Consider the following 17,268-nt stretch of genomic DNA (forward strand, 5'->3'; position numbering starts at 1 on the left):
CATCCTGTGCTCTCTGTTCACCTGCTGTGTCCTAAACCCCAGTTACCTTTGGTATTAACCTCTCAGAGCTAAGTCCCTACTGAGAATGCTGCAAAGTGAATGTCCAGAATCCAGGTCTGGTCTGAGAGTTGTGTGGGCAAGGAGAAACCAATTCCTCCTGCGGTGTCCCCCCTTAAACCCTCTCTCCTCCCTGGGAATTCTGTTTAGTTTGATCCTTCTCAGACCTCTGGCTGTCATGTATAACTTGTCCAAAGCACATGTGATTTAATCCAGTGCAAGTAGTAGGCGTTAAGTCACCCAAGATGCCAATCGAGTGACTTTTTTTTTTTCCAGTAAGGCAATGATCAGTTCATTAGCGAGAATGCAATCGCCACTTCATAAATTCCAAGAGGTATGGAGTTTGCCATCATCATCAATAGGGGAGGAGAAAGTGCTGCCATGTATAGTCACTTACAGGGAGGTGCCAGTCACCCACCCTGTGGGGCAGGAGTGAGACAGATGTGTGGGATGCGTTCAGGACACCTGGTTAGATTTAATTCTGAGGCTGGACTGAGGAACAGGTGGTGTCACAGGGTCTAGAATTCTTGCCATGAGAACTCAGTTATTCCGGATGGTATTTTCAATCCAGGGTATGTAGTTAAAAATCCTGGTATAGATACCCACATCGGCTCTCAAAACACACCCATCCGCAAATGTCAGGATTCCTTGAAGTACCCCGTTGCACACTGCTGGGGCAGCTGTGACTTCCTGCCAGGGAAAAGGAGACCGAGTTATTTTTCTGGCAAAGGACACAGTAAAATGGGGACATTAAGGTATGTTACCTTGCAGGGCTGCCTCCTTCCTGGCACGATGCCCACACATAACATATTGTCTCTGATGCGGATGTTTTTATAGGCTCTGCGGCACTCAACTTTGGAGATTACAGAGATATTCACATTCTGCAGTGAGTCAGGGTCCTTGTCTGGAAAAAAGAAATAGAACTTCCTTAAGAGTTATGAGATACCAAACTTCCTTCTTTCCTTTCCTTTGTTTTCAACATAGTTCCTCTCCTGGTAGAAACAAAAAAGAGTTCAAACACAGAGAAATCAAAACCGCGGCCACTAAGACAGTAGGAAGTGATCAGATTAACAACTTCTCATGATACAAAGCATCTATTTATAAAAGAGGTTAAATTCTTGGAAGTTAGATGTAAATACAAGACATTTATGCAGTGAAGTGAAACAGATTACTTACAATTTTTTCTGGCAATTCAGACATTTTAAAAGCATCTTTTAAGTTGGAATTTTTATTCAGTTTAATTTTATTTTACTTTTTGAGCTTTCAGGTTTATAATTTGCCCCACAGTTTATATTCATCACCTATTCCTTTCTAATTTTTAAATTGAAACACACTGACATGAAACTGCATAAATATGAGGTATACAGTGTACAGTATTGATTTGACACATTTGAATATTGTAGTATTGAGTCAGAGGTAGATGCCCCTCCCCCCCTTCAATGGTAAAGTGATAGGAGATTCATTCTCTATGGACCAAAAACTCCAAGAGGAGAATAGTAGGACAATTAAGGGAAGAGGCTGGGCCCTGCCCAGACTACATATCTCTCATTCTCGAAGTCAGGAGACCTCCCTGACCACATATGCATAGAAAGTTTCCTTAGAGGTCAAAGTGGAGTGATATCAAGGGATGCTCTACCCCTAGGCCTTTGCGGTAGAATCCATCTTGGTCAAGAGATGCATGTGCACACGTAGGAGGATCCTGAAATATACCAAATATATACTGTGCCCCTGGCAAATCAAAATGATTGGCCTAAGGGAACCTGGAAAAAATGCCCCCATACAAGTGATTTAACCTGCCATGAGGTCTCAACTCTCTCTCTGTCTGAGTCTGCCTGTGTGCTTATGAACACATACGGTACTCTTTTTCCTCCTAATAAATACTTGTTTCACTTCTTTCTGTCTTTGTGGGAATTCTTTTCTGCAAAACTGAAGAGCCATGGTCCTTGTCACTGACCACTGGTCTAGGGCTAGGATTTGGTGTTCTCACCACCGCAACCTGGCCTCAATCTCTGGCTGGGAACTCAAGCCCCACTTCAAGCCACTGGAGGTCAAGACCACTAGAGATTCATATGATTGGCCATAGTCCACCTCTGTCACCTCACAGAATTATCGTTTCTTTTTTGTGGTGGGAAAAATTAAGATTTAAGCCCTCAGTAAATTTGATTATAATACAGTATCACGATCTATATTCACTTTGTATGCTTAGTTGTTCAGTCTTGTCCAACTCTTTGCGACCTCATGGACTGTAGTCTGCCAGGCTCCTCTGTCCATGGGAATTCTCCAGGCAAGAATAGTGGAGTGGGTTGTCATGCCCTCCTTCAGGGGATCATCCTATACTGTGTATTAGATTTCCAGAACTTATTTATCTACCAGTTGCAAGTTTATACCATTAGACAAGGTCTTTCTTATTAATATTTTGAGAGTCTGAAAAGACTAAGAGAGATCTAAGCCTAGTTTTTCATTCATCAGATCAAAAGTATCCAGTATCTTCTAAAAAAAAAAAAAAAAAAAAATCATGCAAAAAGTGGTTTCTCTTAAACCCGTAAACCTAGGATTTGAAACTAGGTCTCCCCATTTCTAATTCAAATTATTTCCTTTATATCAATGGTTCACACATATTGTGAACTCTGAAGATCCAAAACAAAATTTTTCTAACCTGCAACAAAATGAGAGAAAGAAGAACAAAGTTTCTATACACATGTTGGGTGTTCTTGCCAAGGATTCTTCTTTGCGAGGAAGTATATTATTTTGAGATTTTGCTTTTTAAGGGTGTGTTTATTTGAGTAACTTTATTTGAAAATAATATATTAAGTTTTTAAAAGAAAATGATTGAGGTTCTTTGCCTTATTTTCTAGTCTAGCAATAACTGTATAGCTGAACTTTTCTTTTGTAAAGGACTTTTTAAGAAATGCTTACTTAACTACTTCATGAGCCAGATCAAAATAAACTGCATTTTTTTGTAAGTTACATCTCTTTTTTATTAAAATGATATAACACAGATAAATCAAACATGCTGCTTAACAGAAAAGTATTTCCTATTTCCAAAACTCAAGTTGCCTTTCAAAGGACAAGGAATTTCTACTTTTCTTTTTTTTTTTTTTTTTTACTGGAATACAGTTATTTATAATGTTGTGTTAGTTTCAGGCATACAGCAAAGTGAATCAGTTATACATATATCCTTTCTTTTTAAGATTCTTTTCCCATATAGGTCATTACAGAGTATTGAGCAGACTTACCTGCACTATATATACAGGTCCTTATTAGTTATCTATTTCATGTATATAGTGTATATGTCAATTCCAATCTCTCAATTTATCCCTTCCAATTTTCTGATGAAGTGAGTGAATATTCATTTTTAAAATGTTACCAGTTAAAAATCTTAAACTTTTGTTGATCTGTAGCACAATTTTGCATAAAGAAGTTCTGCATGATTTAGCACAATATTGTGTATTTATCTTGTGTTTACTACATAAACATAATTTTGCTCTATTTCAGGGTTTTAAGTTTCTTTAACGCCTGCGATGATTTGAAACCATCTAATGTAGTTTATGCCTCATTTCAGAATTAAGAAAATTAAGACTTCAAAGGTAAAGTGACGAATCAGTTGTCATACAGCAAATGAAGACCAGAATACAAATGTCTTCTTTCCACTAACATGTCTATCAGATATGAAAGCAAAGATGTAGAAAGATACAGAGATTTCAGGAGTCCTACCGTGAGACTCTAGAGAAGGGAAAGAAGATGAAAGGATGAATGAAGAGGTTACAAGAAAGTTCAGTGGGAAAAATGACAGAAGCTAAATAAGACTAGGAGTAGGAGAGGCTCATGTCTGGTTCTGAGAGCTACCCACAGAGATCACACAAGTTGTAGGCCCAGGTAGAGATGGTGCACATGTCGTCTTCAGTGGCAGGTTTTATGGGCAGGCTGACTGTGTTCACGTGGTCGTTGAGTTCAATATGGGTTTGCAGCTTGATTAACATGAGGTTGTATTCAATAGAAGTGATGGAAAATTGTGGGTGATGAATCATCTTCTCATAACCAACCACTTGTATGTATTTTTCTTCATTTATATTGGATGGTTTTGTAACCCCCAGTATTAACTGAAGCTTCCTGGAACAATAGAGATGTTTGTGAGAAGATTGAACAGACATGGATGATCCATCCTTCTGGACCTTTATGGGGCTTCCCTGGTGGCTCAGATGGTAAAGAATCTGCCTGCAACGCAGGAGACTTGGGTTCAATCTCTGGGTCGGAAAGATCCCCTAGAGAAGGAAATGGCAACCCGCTCCAGTTTTCTTGCCTGGAGAATTCCATGGACAGAGGAGCTTGGTGGTCCAAGCTCCATGGGTTCACAAAGAATTGGATATATGACTGAACAATTAACACACTATAGGGCTTGATGAGCTCCTCCCCAAAGCCTTTTCTCTACTACTGAACATCCCCAGAACGTCTGTCAAATCCCATTTAGCTGAGAGGACCCCAGGGAGGATTCTGGTCTGTGCCCAACCTGAGAATTCAAAGCATAGGGTGACGTTGGAGGCTTATTACTCACGGTAAGTTACACTGTGCAGCTGTGATCACCCAAAGAGGGTGGATCAGGACTCCAACACAAGGCAAGTAATCAGACTTCAAGTAGATCAGGTAGGGGGGGGTGATGGCATTTTTGTCGTCTGGATCAAAGGTCAAAGCAACTGGACAGAGACACATAGAGCACAAATTCTGAGATTGTTTTTCAAGTATTATTTGAAAAAAACAAAGGAAGAAAACTCAACAGACACGTTGCCCCACCCTTCTCTCCAGGCTTTTTATCTGTAAGTTGAATATGTAAACTGGATCACTTTGTTCTAAAACATGAAGAAAATGATAAAAAAACATATATATTTCATAAGATGAAAGGTATTTTCCCTTTTAGTTGTCATTATGTGTTCTTCAAAGTATTGATCAAATACAACCTTCCTTAAACACCTTCCAAGATTCAGTAGACATATGCCAAATCGACTCATGGAGAACTTGTGATCTTTGCCATGTTTAGAATGCTTCAGCCAATATTATCCCTTTCTCCTGACAATGCAAGGCTGAATGATATGTGTTATTTAAAGAACAGAGCAAATGCTAACAGAGTCTGAGAAGGGAGGTAACCATTCATTCAATAAATAAATATTGAGCGTCTAGTATGTGACAGGCTCTAAGGGCTTGGGCTACATAGTGAACAAAACAGGGATCTGCCTCTGCTGTCAGACATTCTGATGAGTGGAGACATTCAGTAATAGTAAATACAGGAATACCTCAGGGGTATAGTGTGTTGGGTGGTGATTAGTGCAGGGAGCAAGGCAGGGGCAGTATCAGAGGTGTGCATGCGTGTGGGTGTGTGGGGGTCATTGTGCAGTATTGCATCAGCAGTTGGGAAGACCTCAGGGCCAGTGTGAGAGATGAGCAATGTATGAAGATGTGGGAGTTAATCAGGTATCTGGGGAAAGGAATTCCAGTGAGAGAATATGTCTGGAACAAGAGTCCTAAGGCCTGTTTAAGGCACATCACAGAAGCCAGGGTGGGGGACAGGGAGAAAGGCAAGAAGGGAAAGAAGCCAAAGAGGTGATACGAGATTTTGTAGGATGTTGTAAGGACTTTCGAGGACTTGAACTTGTCTCCTAAGTGACACATAGAACCATTTCAGGGTGTTGTGTAAAGGAGTGATGATAATTTCCTTACAGAGAAGTGTGGCATGTAGGTATATAAAGCAAAGAGCCCTGTTAGGAGAATGATTTGGTAAAGACAGAAGAGGGTGTCTTGAGCCATAGCGATCCGTGGAGGTGGTGATATGTGATTGGATTTAGGAAATGTTTAGAAGACAGAGATAGCAACAGGTTCTGATCAGACTGAATGTGGGGTATAAGAGGGTATTCATGAATACCTGCAGGGTTTTTGCTTGAATGACTGGAACCATGTCTGGACAAGACCTAAACCCCTGAATGTTCTGCTATGTTCATTAGCTGGACCCCTGTTTTCCACCCTGGACTCCACTTTTCATTTGCTCATACCAAACATCAGTCCTCTTCTCTACAGGCCCAGAGTCAGGCCCCTGTCTTCCTTAGAGAGTCTAGGGTCAGGTTTCAGGGTTCATGCCTCCCCCAAAAGCACCCAGGCAGTCATCCTGAGGCAAAGACACAGGAAGAAACTTGGTGGGGACACGGGCAGTTCTGAAGGAGACTCAGTCCTGCGCTTGCAGCCTGGAACCTTGCTGCTGTCTTCACCCATCTTTCATGATTCCCTCAGGATTTCTCTTGGGCAATTAAGGAGAAAGATATGCAGATACTCACCAGGCAGGTTCAAGAGAGCCCACAGGAGGATTAAAGTCATAATCATGTTGGAAGCCTTTTCAAAAGATGAGGTTCAGTGCTTTGAAAAGGATGCCAAGGAAGGAAAGAAGAACACTAAGATGGAGCAGGAAGGGGTTCTAGAGTTGGAACAACTGTCATCGGAATTCTTTCAATTGCAGGTTTGAGTTCCAAAAGAGTAGGATGTGATGCCAGATATTAGAGGTGCATCGACAGAGAACAGATGACCCGGTCCTCGACACAGTGGAGAATGGATCTGGAACCCAGCATTTCTCTCCCTGTCTTCAGGGAAAGATGCACCTAATTTGGGAGATGCCGAAGCTCACGGTGCTCCCTGCTGTGTAAGTCTCAGACACCATCTCTCTCTCTGAGCTTCAGACTGATTCCTCCTACCTTTGTGATGCTAACCCTCATCTGTGTGACACTGACATTTATTTCCAGTGACCATAACCCCACCCTCAGGGGCTGATCTTGACCCATCTGCCTGACACTAAACTCCTCATTGAGATATATGAGTCCTTTCTTCCATGTCACTACTCATCCATTTATTCTCTCAGCCAGCCAGCCAGCCAGTGATTTACACTGTGTGAGTGATGTGTGCTAGGCTGTAGGCTCATGTAAGAGGTACCCAGATGTGAGGACACTGCCCCAACTGCAAAGTTATAGACTAGTGGGAACAGCAGGTCTATAAACAGGCAATTGTGAAACAAAATATTCAGAGCTAAAAATCTAGATATACCCCTCTCTAGGGAGAAATATTTGCAAAACATGTATCTGTTAAATGATTTACATCCAAAACATACAATGGAATCTGAAAATTCAACAATATGGAAAACAACCGGGTTAAAAAGTGGGCCAAAGATCTGAACAGTTTATCAAATGCATTAGTCTGCCCAAGCCGCTATAACAAAACACCACAGGCCGGGTGGCTTCAACAACAGACTTTTATTATCTGTTGCTTTGTAGTAAAACATGAAGGAAATGATGGAATCACCTGTAGTAATTCAACACGCATGATCAAGGTATTAACACATTCAGTTCCTGGTGAGAGCTCTCATTCCAGTTTGTGGCCAGCAGCATCTCGACTTATTATTATATGATCTTTCCTCTGTCTACAAGCAGAGTAATAGTAATAGTGCTCAGTGGCTCAAACAGTGAGCTGCTCATGGGGTCATGTCTGACTTTTGCAACCTCATGGACTATAGGCCTCTAGGCTCCTCTGTTCCTGGGATTTCCCCCGGCAAGGAGTGGGTTGCCATTTCCTCCTCCAGGGGAGCTTCCCAACGGAGGGATCAAACCCATGTCTCCTGCATTGGCAGGTTCATTCTTTACCACGGAGCCACCTGGAAAGGCCCTGATTGAAAGTTACATGAAGTTAACTGGATAACTTAGCTGTACGCCTGAAACGAACACAATGTAGTAAATCAAGTATAGATCAATTTAAAAAGAAAAAAGTGAAAGAAGTGATCAGATGAGCATTTTCTTAAAAACTCTGGAACGAACATAGATGTGATTCAATAAAGGGGGTTGGGGTCACTGGTCAGCGAGTCAGAGACAGGAAGCAGAGCATAACTAGAGACAAGCCCACAGTAGAAGACCAGCAAACAGAGGGGTTTGTGGTCTAGATGGATCAAAGATGACAAGAAAAAGAAGCGTTGTTGAATTAAATGGGCTTAGTGTCCAAATCTGAGAATTTGGTTTTCCTGTATGTGCCAGGATAAGCTGTGATGTTCATCATAACCCAGCCATTTTTTTTTTCTGTTTTGTTGCTGTTTTATTTTGTTTTGCTTTGCTTTGATAGGAGAGAAATGCATCCACACTCAGAGGGTATCAGTATAAAAAAACCAAACCGCCTCAGCCATCTCTGCAGACACAGATTCACCATGTCCCTCATGAGATAAACTCCAAATCTCTTCACTCTCTGCAGTCTTTTTCTCCTCTGGGGTGAGTCTCTCTGCTCATCTCTTTGTTCTTTTTTCTCTTTTTAACAGATAATCCCATGTCATGCTGTCCCTCTCCTACATGTAACTCCATAGCCTCTCATGTATCACTCGATCCCCCGTTTTTAGGTCATTTGACATCTTCTCAATGCTGTAATTTTAGGTGTCCTGGTCAATGGGTTTGGGATGCTGTATGTTGCCACTTCACGCCAGTGTGAGACACACCCTGAGCATGGATCAAAGCTCCTCCCAATAGCACAGAACTTTACTTAAGTCCACACCTACTACCTACAAACCCAGAAACCACCTCACTGTTTCATTATCATCTGAGATCCAGATCTTGGCTAGTAATGGCCACCTCTATTTCCTTCAGGGATCTCAAATATAACATGCCCCACCTTGCTCCTGATCCATTACAGATGGAAACATTACTTCTCTTTATATTACCATCTAGTATTCTTGCCTGGAGAATCCCAGGGATGGGAGAGCCTGGTGGGCTGCGGTCTATGGGGTCGCACAGAGTCGGACACGGCTAACGTGACTTAGCAGCAGCAGCAGCAGAACCACCATCTACCTTGTTGTTCAAGTTGGAAACAGGGGTGATCCCTGACTCTGCCCCTTCTGTTTCCACTCACAGTCACTGTGTTTAAAGCTTACAGACTCTGTGTTCTTACATCTCCCAATTCAGACATTTGACGTTCTATTTACCATGGTGGCTTTAACGACTAAGCCTCTGATACCTACAAGATAAAAAAATCTAAATTCCTTTACCAAACAGGTCAGGCCTTTTGCTGTCTAATCCTTACCTGCATAAATAATACTTTTCTATCACGTTCTGTCTTCTCTTCTATGAACAATTTATTTTCCACCCTTCAGTATTACTTACTTACATGTATTTTCCAGAACATAATGGTTTTTATGCTTTTCTGACTTTTACCTAAGTATACCTCAGTTTTATAATATTCTCCTCTAATTTGTTGGCCTCTTGGGTGGTACCTCCTGAGACTCTGACACCCTGATTTTTTCCTATATTCTCATGCAACTTATTGCTCATCTCCACTGTAGTAATTATCACCAGGTAATAGGACTGGCTAATTGATGACAAAGTCTGCATTATATCTACTCATGTACCCCTAGCATATGCATGCTCAGTTGCTCAATTACGTCCAACTCTTTACGACCCCATGGACTGTAGTCCTCCAAGCTCCTCTGCCCATAGGATTATCTCAGCAACAATACTGGAGTGGGTAGCCATTTCCTCCTCCAGGGGATCCTCCCGACTCAGGGACTGAACCCGCATCTCCTGTGTCTCCTGCATTGCAGATGGATTCTTTGCCACTAAGCCACCTGAAAGCCCCAGGCATATGCAGCACCTACCAAATAGCAGACATTTCAACAATTTCTGAATGAACAAGTGGCTGGGAATGTTGCTAGATTTCTCTTCATGTTTACAGTTTATATGATAAAGGAATAAGTTTTTAGTGTCATAGCGTAAGTTTTTAGTGTCATTTCTTTTTAATGAATTCTGCTCAAGAACAAGAAACATAATAAGGAGAGTTGTAGATCCAGGGTGGAAATCATGAAATACTGCACTGAGGGGATGGAGGACCAGAGACGCCTCAGTAGCTTTCAATGATGCTCATGATCCATCTTGAATAAGAACTGATTTCTGTGAAGAATCCTTCATTTCCAAGGGTGACACTTCCTTTTGCCCAACTCAAGATTCCGTGTACCCTCCCACTGCAGATGGCTGGAGCTGCTGAGACTTCCTGCCAGAGAGAGGGGACAGGGGGTCAGTGTTGCTTTGTTCCTCATCCAATAAGGATTTATTCTAAGAAGGGGCACATTGTGATAGCAGAACCTTCTATCAGACTGGAATCATTTTTCTTGAGAGGGGAGAACCCTCTCTTCACATCCATGCAGGTCTCACCTCTCTAGGTTTGAATTTGACCAACCTGAGTGCAAGTAGGAGGAAAAAGGACAAATGACTCTCCCCTGGCTCCCTCCCACTCTAAAGGAAGGCAGGGGAATGGATGACCAATCCACAGACTGAGGAGGCAGAGGAAGACCACAAACCATACCATTTGGTTTCCTACAAGCACCTTTCCTCATGGACCCCTTGCTCTGTGCTTGTCTGGCGATAGGAAAGATACCTTAATATCAGTTAGGGTCTTTAGAGGTTGCCCCACACACATGATGTTTACTGACATTCTTTCGTCTTGCATATTCTGGCATTCATCGTAGGGACGAGTATATTGGTTTATCCAAGTCAGGATGTCAGGGTCACTAACTGTGGGAAAGAGAAAAGTCCAGGGTGACTCTCCTGATCACATATACTCTTGTGATCAACCTCTGTTTTGTGAATACATTGTATATATTTATAGTAGGTATCAGACATCCCATCCTTCTTAGAGCCCGTTGTTCAGTCTCTCTGTGTCTGAGCAGTGGATTCAAAGCATTACATGAGCCTTACATCAGATATCATCAGATCTATAATTCTCTCTGTACTGTGCATAACTTGGAAAGCTTAAAAAACCCACAGGAAAATTATGAATGATTGTGAGGAGAAAGAGACAGAAGCTGTTGTCCATAAGAAACCTTCCTTTTGGGGACCGACTTCATCATCTTTCATTTAATCATAAAGGGAGAACATGATTTTTAACGTGTTTTAAACTGCTTTTTTTATAGTGAGACCATTTATAAGTGGGTTATTTATAAGTGCATATGTATATGTATAAATACACATATATAATTTCCCCTAAGAAGTAACATTGCTCATCTCACGTATTGCAATTGTTACTATACTGTTAACCTCAGGATGTAAGGAGCCTAACCAACACATTATGTAATTTTAATCTCTGGTGGAGAGAAATAAGGAGGAAGGAAGCAAAAAATCGACTAGAGATCTCTCAAGTTAAACCTAGCATTACTGATAAAGCAGAATATTTTGGATACATTTCCAATCTAATGTTTTAAATCAGATCAGACCAGGAAGTGTCAGGTCAGAAAAGGATGAGAAGAGTTATGTTCAGTTTTAACTTTTTTGGAAATCTACTTGAAATACTTAGAACAAAGTGAAAGTAACCTACTTACTTGAAATAGTGAATTCTTAATAAATATTGGGAGTCTGGCCCTAGAGAGTTTATAGAATTGATTTGTCACTGTGATTCTGACATGACATGCAGAGCCTATGTGATGAAACTTTTTGTAGTTTTATTTTGTTTTCAAGTGGTATGTCGTAAATTATTTTGTAAAATGTGAAGCAGTTACTTTGAATAAGATTTAAAAGCTTCAATTTGTTCAGAAAATATATTCACTTAGATTCTCTAGAATGCTGCTTCTAAATTGAAGTGAAGTTGCCAAATTTCACTGGCACTGACCATATAAAAGTTCCCACTTGTTACCTTTACAAAACAGACTGATAGACCAAACAGTCTCCTACTTTTTATTTGTTTTTATAGAATATATGAATTGTTCTGTAACTATAGGAGAAAGGTTTAAACCTGATTACTATCCACAACTTGCCTTAGTGAGTAGGCTTTAACAAGCCAATCAGTCAATGTCACTCTTTAAAGTCAGCATGTTAGACTCCTCCAATAAACAACTGAGTGCCAACCAATCAACAACAATCTCACCCAGATAATCAAGCCTCTACAGATGACATCAACTCTCTTCAGCCTCTGAAAGTCCTCCAAACTCTCAGTGGAAAGCTTCCTACAAACCTCATGTAAGCACGGCTTAGTACTCTGTACTGATCATTGAGACTGTGTCTGCTCAGCATTGCTCTTCTATAGTAAGCAATAAGTTCAGCTTTATCATTTCAGATATCAAATGGTGGTTCTAGTATCCTCTGTTAATGAAAGGGAGGATAATGGTAGTATAAGGTAGTATAAGCTAAGTCCTTCATGTACGTGTGTGCTGTGAGCTCAGTCATGTGTGACTCTTTGTGACCCCCATGAACCTGCCAAGATCCTCTGTTCATGGGATTCTCCAGGCAAGAATACTGGAGCAGATTGTCATGCCCTCCTCCAGGAATCTTCCCACCCCAGGGACTGAATCCTCATCTCTTGCATCTCCTCCACTGCAGGCAGATTCTTTACCACTGAGCCACACCTGAGATGCACTTCAGGTACATCCCTCTTCATTTTCCCCAGCGCCAAAACCTTTTCAGGATGAAAAACACAGAGTCAAACACTTACGGTTTTTATATTTACTCCAGGTCCAGGTTGGGATAAAGCAGGATTCATTAAGTGATAAGGGTTCCATAGCTATGGCTATGGTTCCCACTTGAGTGGTGAGTTTAGCAGCCTCAGACAGTTTTATCATCATCAGGTCATTGCTCAGATATTCTGAGTTGAAGTCAGGGTAGGGCACAGTCATTGAGTAACTCTGGGTCTGCTCGTGCTGGTTTTTGATGTTGGGTTGATAAATTCCCAATCGGATTTTAACACTATGGAAGAAGGAAGGCAGGGAGATTTAAAAAAAAAAACAGAAAACAAAAAAAAGGGTTACAGAATGTCAGAACTGCAAGAAGTCTCACAGGTGACTTTCTTTAATCATCTAATCATCTTCATTTTATTTCTTAGACCTGAGAACCAAAGTGACCTGCCTTGGCCTGTAAAATAGTAGGAACAATAGTTTACAGGATTGTTGTATTAGAGTCAATGTATATACATAAAATCTGACATGGTATCTGCCACCTAGAACATACTCAGTGGGATCTAGTTGTTGTCGTCGATGATGTTAATGATCACAATGACAACCTGGATAATATGAATGAATAGGTAACAGATATGGCACCAGAATCCATTATTCCAGAGGTCTTCGCCTGCCCTCCACTGTCTGAAACAACTCTGGAGCAAGTATATTGTACCTGCAGTTTCTGGATATTCTTAGGCCCTTTCCAGCTTCTTTTGGGCCCATATCTTTGTATTTACTGCAAGCTGCCTACACTGATTATATATTCAAAAGAATCTTAGCAGTCTAACAGGACTCCCACTGACCACTTTCTATTATATTTCCTGGAGAAATTCAAACCCACCCACTTCTATTGCCAGGAGTCTGGTCATGTAACAGACACAGGAGCCACTGCCTGCCAAAAGATAGCTTGTGCATTAGGTCTGGCTGAGAGAAGAAAATCCAATTTTCCAACGCCAGTTCTTGGAGTGGATGGACTATATTTCCTGTCTATATTTCCTCTGTTTCTCACTGACACAAAGCAGGGTTTCAATCTGTGTTTGAATGAACTGTCTTGAACGACCAGATGGCTGAAAACTCTGAGTTAGAAGTGACCGTGATACACTCCTGAAACTCTGACTAGGTTCCAGTTATCTAACACTTTGTCACGCACAACAGAGACACAGGTTTGTGAAGGACAGCATCATCTCGCGCAGAGCTCCTTCACTCTTCCTCTCTTCCCTGCATCGCACGGCTTCCACCTAACACTCCAACCTCAGCCTGTGAACACCCACCCCTACTCGTGAGATTCTCTGTACACTCTTCCCTCTGCCTGGAATTTCCCCCAGAATTTATTCAGCCTGGTTTCATCCTCCTCTTCATGTAGGTTTCATCTCTTCAACAGACCTGATACAATCACCCTAACTGAAGTAGGTGTCTTGTTTCATTCCTGTATATTGCAGCTTGGCAATATACTCATTTCAATGTTTTATTTTGGGACCTTTATTTGCTTTGGCGTATTTCCTCTACCAGAATGTGAGCTCCGTGAGGGAAAACTAATTACCATCTTGTTCCCTTGCTGTTTTTTCAGTTCATTAAGCAGTCCCTGGAATATGGTAAATGTTCCAGAAGTATGTTGGATGAAAGTTGAAAGTGTTAGTCACTCAGATATGTCTGAGTCTTTGCGACCCCATGGACTGTAGCCTGCCAGGCTCCTCTGTTCATGGAATTCTCCAGGCCAGAACTGGAGTGGGTGGCCATTCCCTTCTCCAGGAGATCTTCCCGACCCAGGGATCGGACCCAGGTCTCCTGCATTGCAGGCAGATTCTTTGCCATCTGAGCCACCAGGGAAGCCCTCAAGTAGGCCGGATGGATGTCTATTATTTATTTTGCATGAGAAAGAGACTTTTGACATCTTCCTCTTCATCTCCTCCTAAACTGCCCAAGTATGTATCTTTTTCCCCATTGGGAAGATGACTCTCTCTTCCTGGATCTTCTGATTCCCTGGGATGCCATTAGAACATGCTAGGATGCCTCACAAGACCTGGTTTCTAAATTTATTTATTTATTTTTAAGTGAAGGATAATTGTTTTACAATACTGTGTTGGTTTCTGCCATACATCAACATGAATCAACCATAGGTATACCTATACCCCCTCCCTCTTGAACCTTCCTCCCACCTCCCATGTCTCATCCAAACTCAACCGGGTCGAGGTCCCTGAGTCATAGAACAAATTCTCATCAGTTATCTGTGTTACATATGGTAGTGTATATGCTTCAGTGTTACTCTCTGTATTTGTCCCACACTCTCCTTCCTCCCCTCACCCCTGTGTCCATAAATCTGTTCTCTGTCTGCCTCTCCATTGCTGCCCTGTAAATAGTTTCATCAGTACTGTCTTTCTAGATCCAGTAAATATCCATTTATATATGGTATTTTTTTTTCTCTTTCTGGGTTCCCTTACTCTGTGTAATAGGCTCTAGGTTCATCCACCTCATTAGAATTGACTCAAATGTGTTCCTTTTATGGCTGAGTAATATTCCATTGTATATATGTGCCACAGCTTCTTCATTCGTCTATCGATGGGCATCTAAGTTGCTTCTGTGTCCTAGCTATTGTAAATAATGATGCAATGAACATTTGGGTACATGTGTGTTTTTCAATTTTGGTTTCCTCAGGGTATGTTTTAGCAGTGGGACTGCTGAATCATATTGTAGTTTTATTCCTAGTTTTTTAAGGAATCTCCATACTGTCCTCAGACCTGCTTTTGTTTAAATAGATCCCCCCTGGCTCCCAAGAGCAGAGAAATACTTACGGAGAGAGGCAGTGTGCAGCGGTCAGTACCCACTGCGGGTGAATAAGTGTCCCCACACAGGGTTCTGGGAAGGACTGCAGGTAGACCATATAAGGAATAGTAAAATCTACTTCATTTGTCTTCTCAATGTTAGAAGCTTCTGCCAGAATGACTCCTAAAGAATCAGAGGGGTCACAGGTAGAGAGATAGGGCAAGAGGTGAGAGTTGGCTAGGATAGTTTTTCCCACCCTAAGGTTTTCAAACTAAAACAGTCTTCTGCAGTCGCTTCAGTCATGTCCGACTCTGTGCAACCCCATAGACGGCAGCCCACCAGGCTCCCCTGTCCCTGCGATTCTCCAGGCAAGAACACTGGAGTGGGCTGCCATTGCCTTCTCCAAGGCATGAAAGTGAAAAGTGAAAGTGAGTGGGGAGCCATTTTTCCTTATTTTATTTTAATGGAAGGATAATTGCTTTACAGTTTTTGGTGTACAACAACTCCAAGCAGCTATCGGAATACATATGTCCCCTCCCTCTCGACCTTCCCTCGCTCCCGCCTCCATCCTGCCCCTCCAGGTCATCTCAGAGCACGGAGCTCAGCTCCCTGTGCTATACCGAAGCTTCCCACCAGCCATAGATTAATATCTGATACATGGTAGTGCGTGTACATCAATGCTACTCTTGATTCATCCCACCCTCTCCTTCCCCTGTCGGGCCCACCGTTCCTTTCTCTGTGTTTGCCTCTCTATGCCTCCCCTGCAAATAGGTTCATCTGTCCCATTTTTCTAAGGGAGATCATGCATGTCACCCAAGCTCTACCCATTAAGAAAACTGATACATGTCTTTGCTTGAGATGGAGGTATACTGAAGTTCTGTGAAACTAACGCAAAGGCGTATCTGAGGCTGATCATAAACCCTGATTGGCAGTGTTGTGTATAATAAAAATGAAAAAAAAAAAGATTTACTACGTTAAAAATATTATTCTAAATTCACTTTTGCCAGGAATGAAAGTAAAAAGTTAAATCCTCCCTGACTTTGGTGCTGAAAGGAGTGGAAGAGCTTGGGGGAGGGACCTGAGGCTCTCACAGCCTCTGACTTATCCCCCTTCCCAACCTGCACTTACTCCTCCAGAGTCCATCTGCCCAGAGAAAGGGAAGATGTACTTTTCTGCTCACTGTCCAGGAGTCCTGGGAGAGTGCAGGGCACTTATAAAGACATATGCTAACTTGCTCACAGGTGCAGAAGCAGCTTAGAGAGGGGTGAGCCATGCATCAAGAGTGGTACCTTTCACTTCCATTAACAGTTAATCAAAGGAAATACCCACCACCTCCTCTATCTTCGGTTTTGGCCAGGTACTTCCCTTCTGATCCATGTGCATGCATGCATGCTTAGTTGCTTCTGTCGTGTCCAACTCTTTGAGACCCTGTGAACCATAGCCCACCAGGCTCCTCTGTCCATGGGTTTCTCCAGGCAAGAATACTGGAGTGGATTGCAGTGCCCTCCTCCAGGGGATCTTCCCAACCCAGGGTTCGAACCCATGTCTGTTATGTCTCCTGCATTGGCAGGTGAGTTCTTTACCACTAGCACCACCTGGGAAGCCCCATCCTCCCGCACATCACCACATCACTCCCTAAGCAGCAACAAGACCTAGACTCACCAGCCGTGCTCATGAACATGAAGAAGACACAGCACTTCATGACAGGCTGGGATCTCGCCAGCAGCAGACAAGTCAGATCAAACTCTCAGCTGCCTCAGTCTTTAATCCAAGTAGCCTTGGCAAGAACAGCTGGGGGAGAAATATTACTTTGTGGGGGTAGGGAAGGAGCAAGGATGCTAGAGCAATCTTCAAACTAGCCCTTATCAAAATCCAGTTATACAAGGCACAGCTGGGATCTGGCTCTGATGTGGGTGAAAGAGGAAGGGGTGGGCAAGTCCAGCCCCTGGTGCTTCTTCTCTGACCCTAAAGGTCTC

General features: G+C 42.2%; 2 protein-coding genes across 2 annotated transcripts; both read right to left on the reverse strand.

Moving 5' to 3' along the window:
• Nucleotides 1-531: 531 nt before the first annotated feature.
• Nucleotides 532-6,735, reverse strand: LOC122674572 (probable inactive serine protease 58). Its single transcript, XM_043873034.1, has 5 exons — nt 6,375-6,735; nt 4,610-4,748; nt 3,908-4,167; nt 822-961; nt 532-747 (listed from the first exon to the last, which is right to left on the reverse strand). The coding sequence occupies exons 1-5, from the start codon at nt 6,418-6,420 to the stop codon at nt 598-600; spliced, it is 735 nt and encodes a 244-aa protein (XP_043728969.1). The 5' UTR covers nt 6,421-6,735; the 3' UTR covers nt 532-597.
• Nucleotides 6,736-9,837: 3,102 nt separating this feature from the next.
• On the reverse strand, nt 9,838-17,268 carry LOC122674804 (serine protease 58-like). Its single transcript, XM_043873356.1, has 5 exons — nt 16,955-17,268; nt 15,322-15,475; nt 12,532-12,782; nt 10,486-10,622; nt 9,838-10,101 (listed from the first exon to the last, which is right to left on the reverse strand). The coding sequence occupies exons 1-5, from the start codon at nt 16,992-16,994 to the stop codon at nt 9,952-9,954; spliced, it is 732 nt and encodes a 243-aa protein (XP_043729291.1). The 5' UTR covers nt 16,995-17,268; the 3' UTR covers nt 9,838-9,951.

This window comes from Cervus elaphus, chromosome 18, assembly GCF_910594005.1.
Source record: "Cervus elaphus chromosome 18, mCerEla1.1, whole genome shotgun sequence".
NCBI lineage: Eukaryota > Metazoa > Chordata > Mammalia > Artiodactyla > Cervidae > Cervus > Cervus elaphus.

What these genes read in the sequence shown, in the direction of transcription:
- LOC122674572 (XM_043873034.1), bottom strand. Translation starts at nt 6,420, where the DNA reads ATGATTATGACTTTAATCCTCCTGTGGGCTCTCTTGAACCTGCCTG. An exon ending in GGCTCTCTTGAACCTGCCTG is followed by an intron (nt 4,749 to 6,374) that starts GTGAGTATCTGC and finishes GTCTCTGTCCAG; the next exon opens with TTGCTTTGACCTTTGATCCA. An exon ending in GCTGCACAGTGTAACTTACC is followed by an intron (nt 4,168 to 4,609) that starts GTGAGTAATAAG and finishes CTATTGTTCCAG; the next exon opens with GAAGCTTCAGTTAATACTGG.
- LOC122674804 (XM_043873356.1), bottom strand. Translation starts at nt 16,994, where the DNA reads ATGAAGTGCTGTGTCTTCTTCATGTTCATGAGCACGGCTG. An exon ending in CATGTTCATGAGCACGGCTG is followed by an intron (nt 15,476 to 16,954) that starts GTGAGTCTAGGT and finishes CTGATTCTTTAG; the next exon opens with GAGTCATTCTGGCAGAAGCT. An exon ending in AGACCCTAACTGATATTAAG is followed by an intron (nt 10,102 to 10,485) that starts GTATCTTTCCTA and finishes TCTCTCTGGCAG; the next exon opens with GAAGTCTCAGCAGCTCCAGC.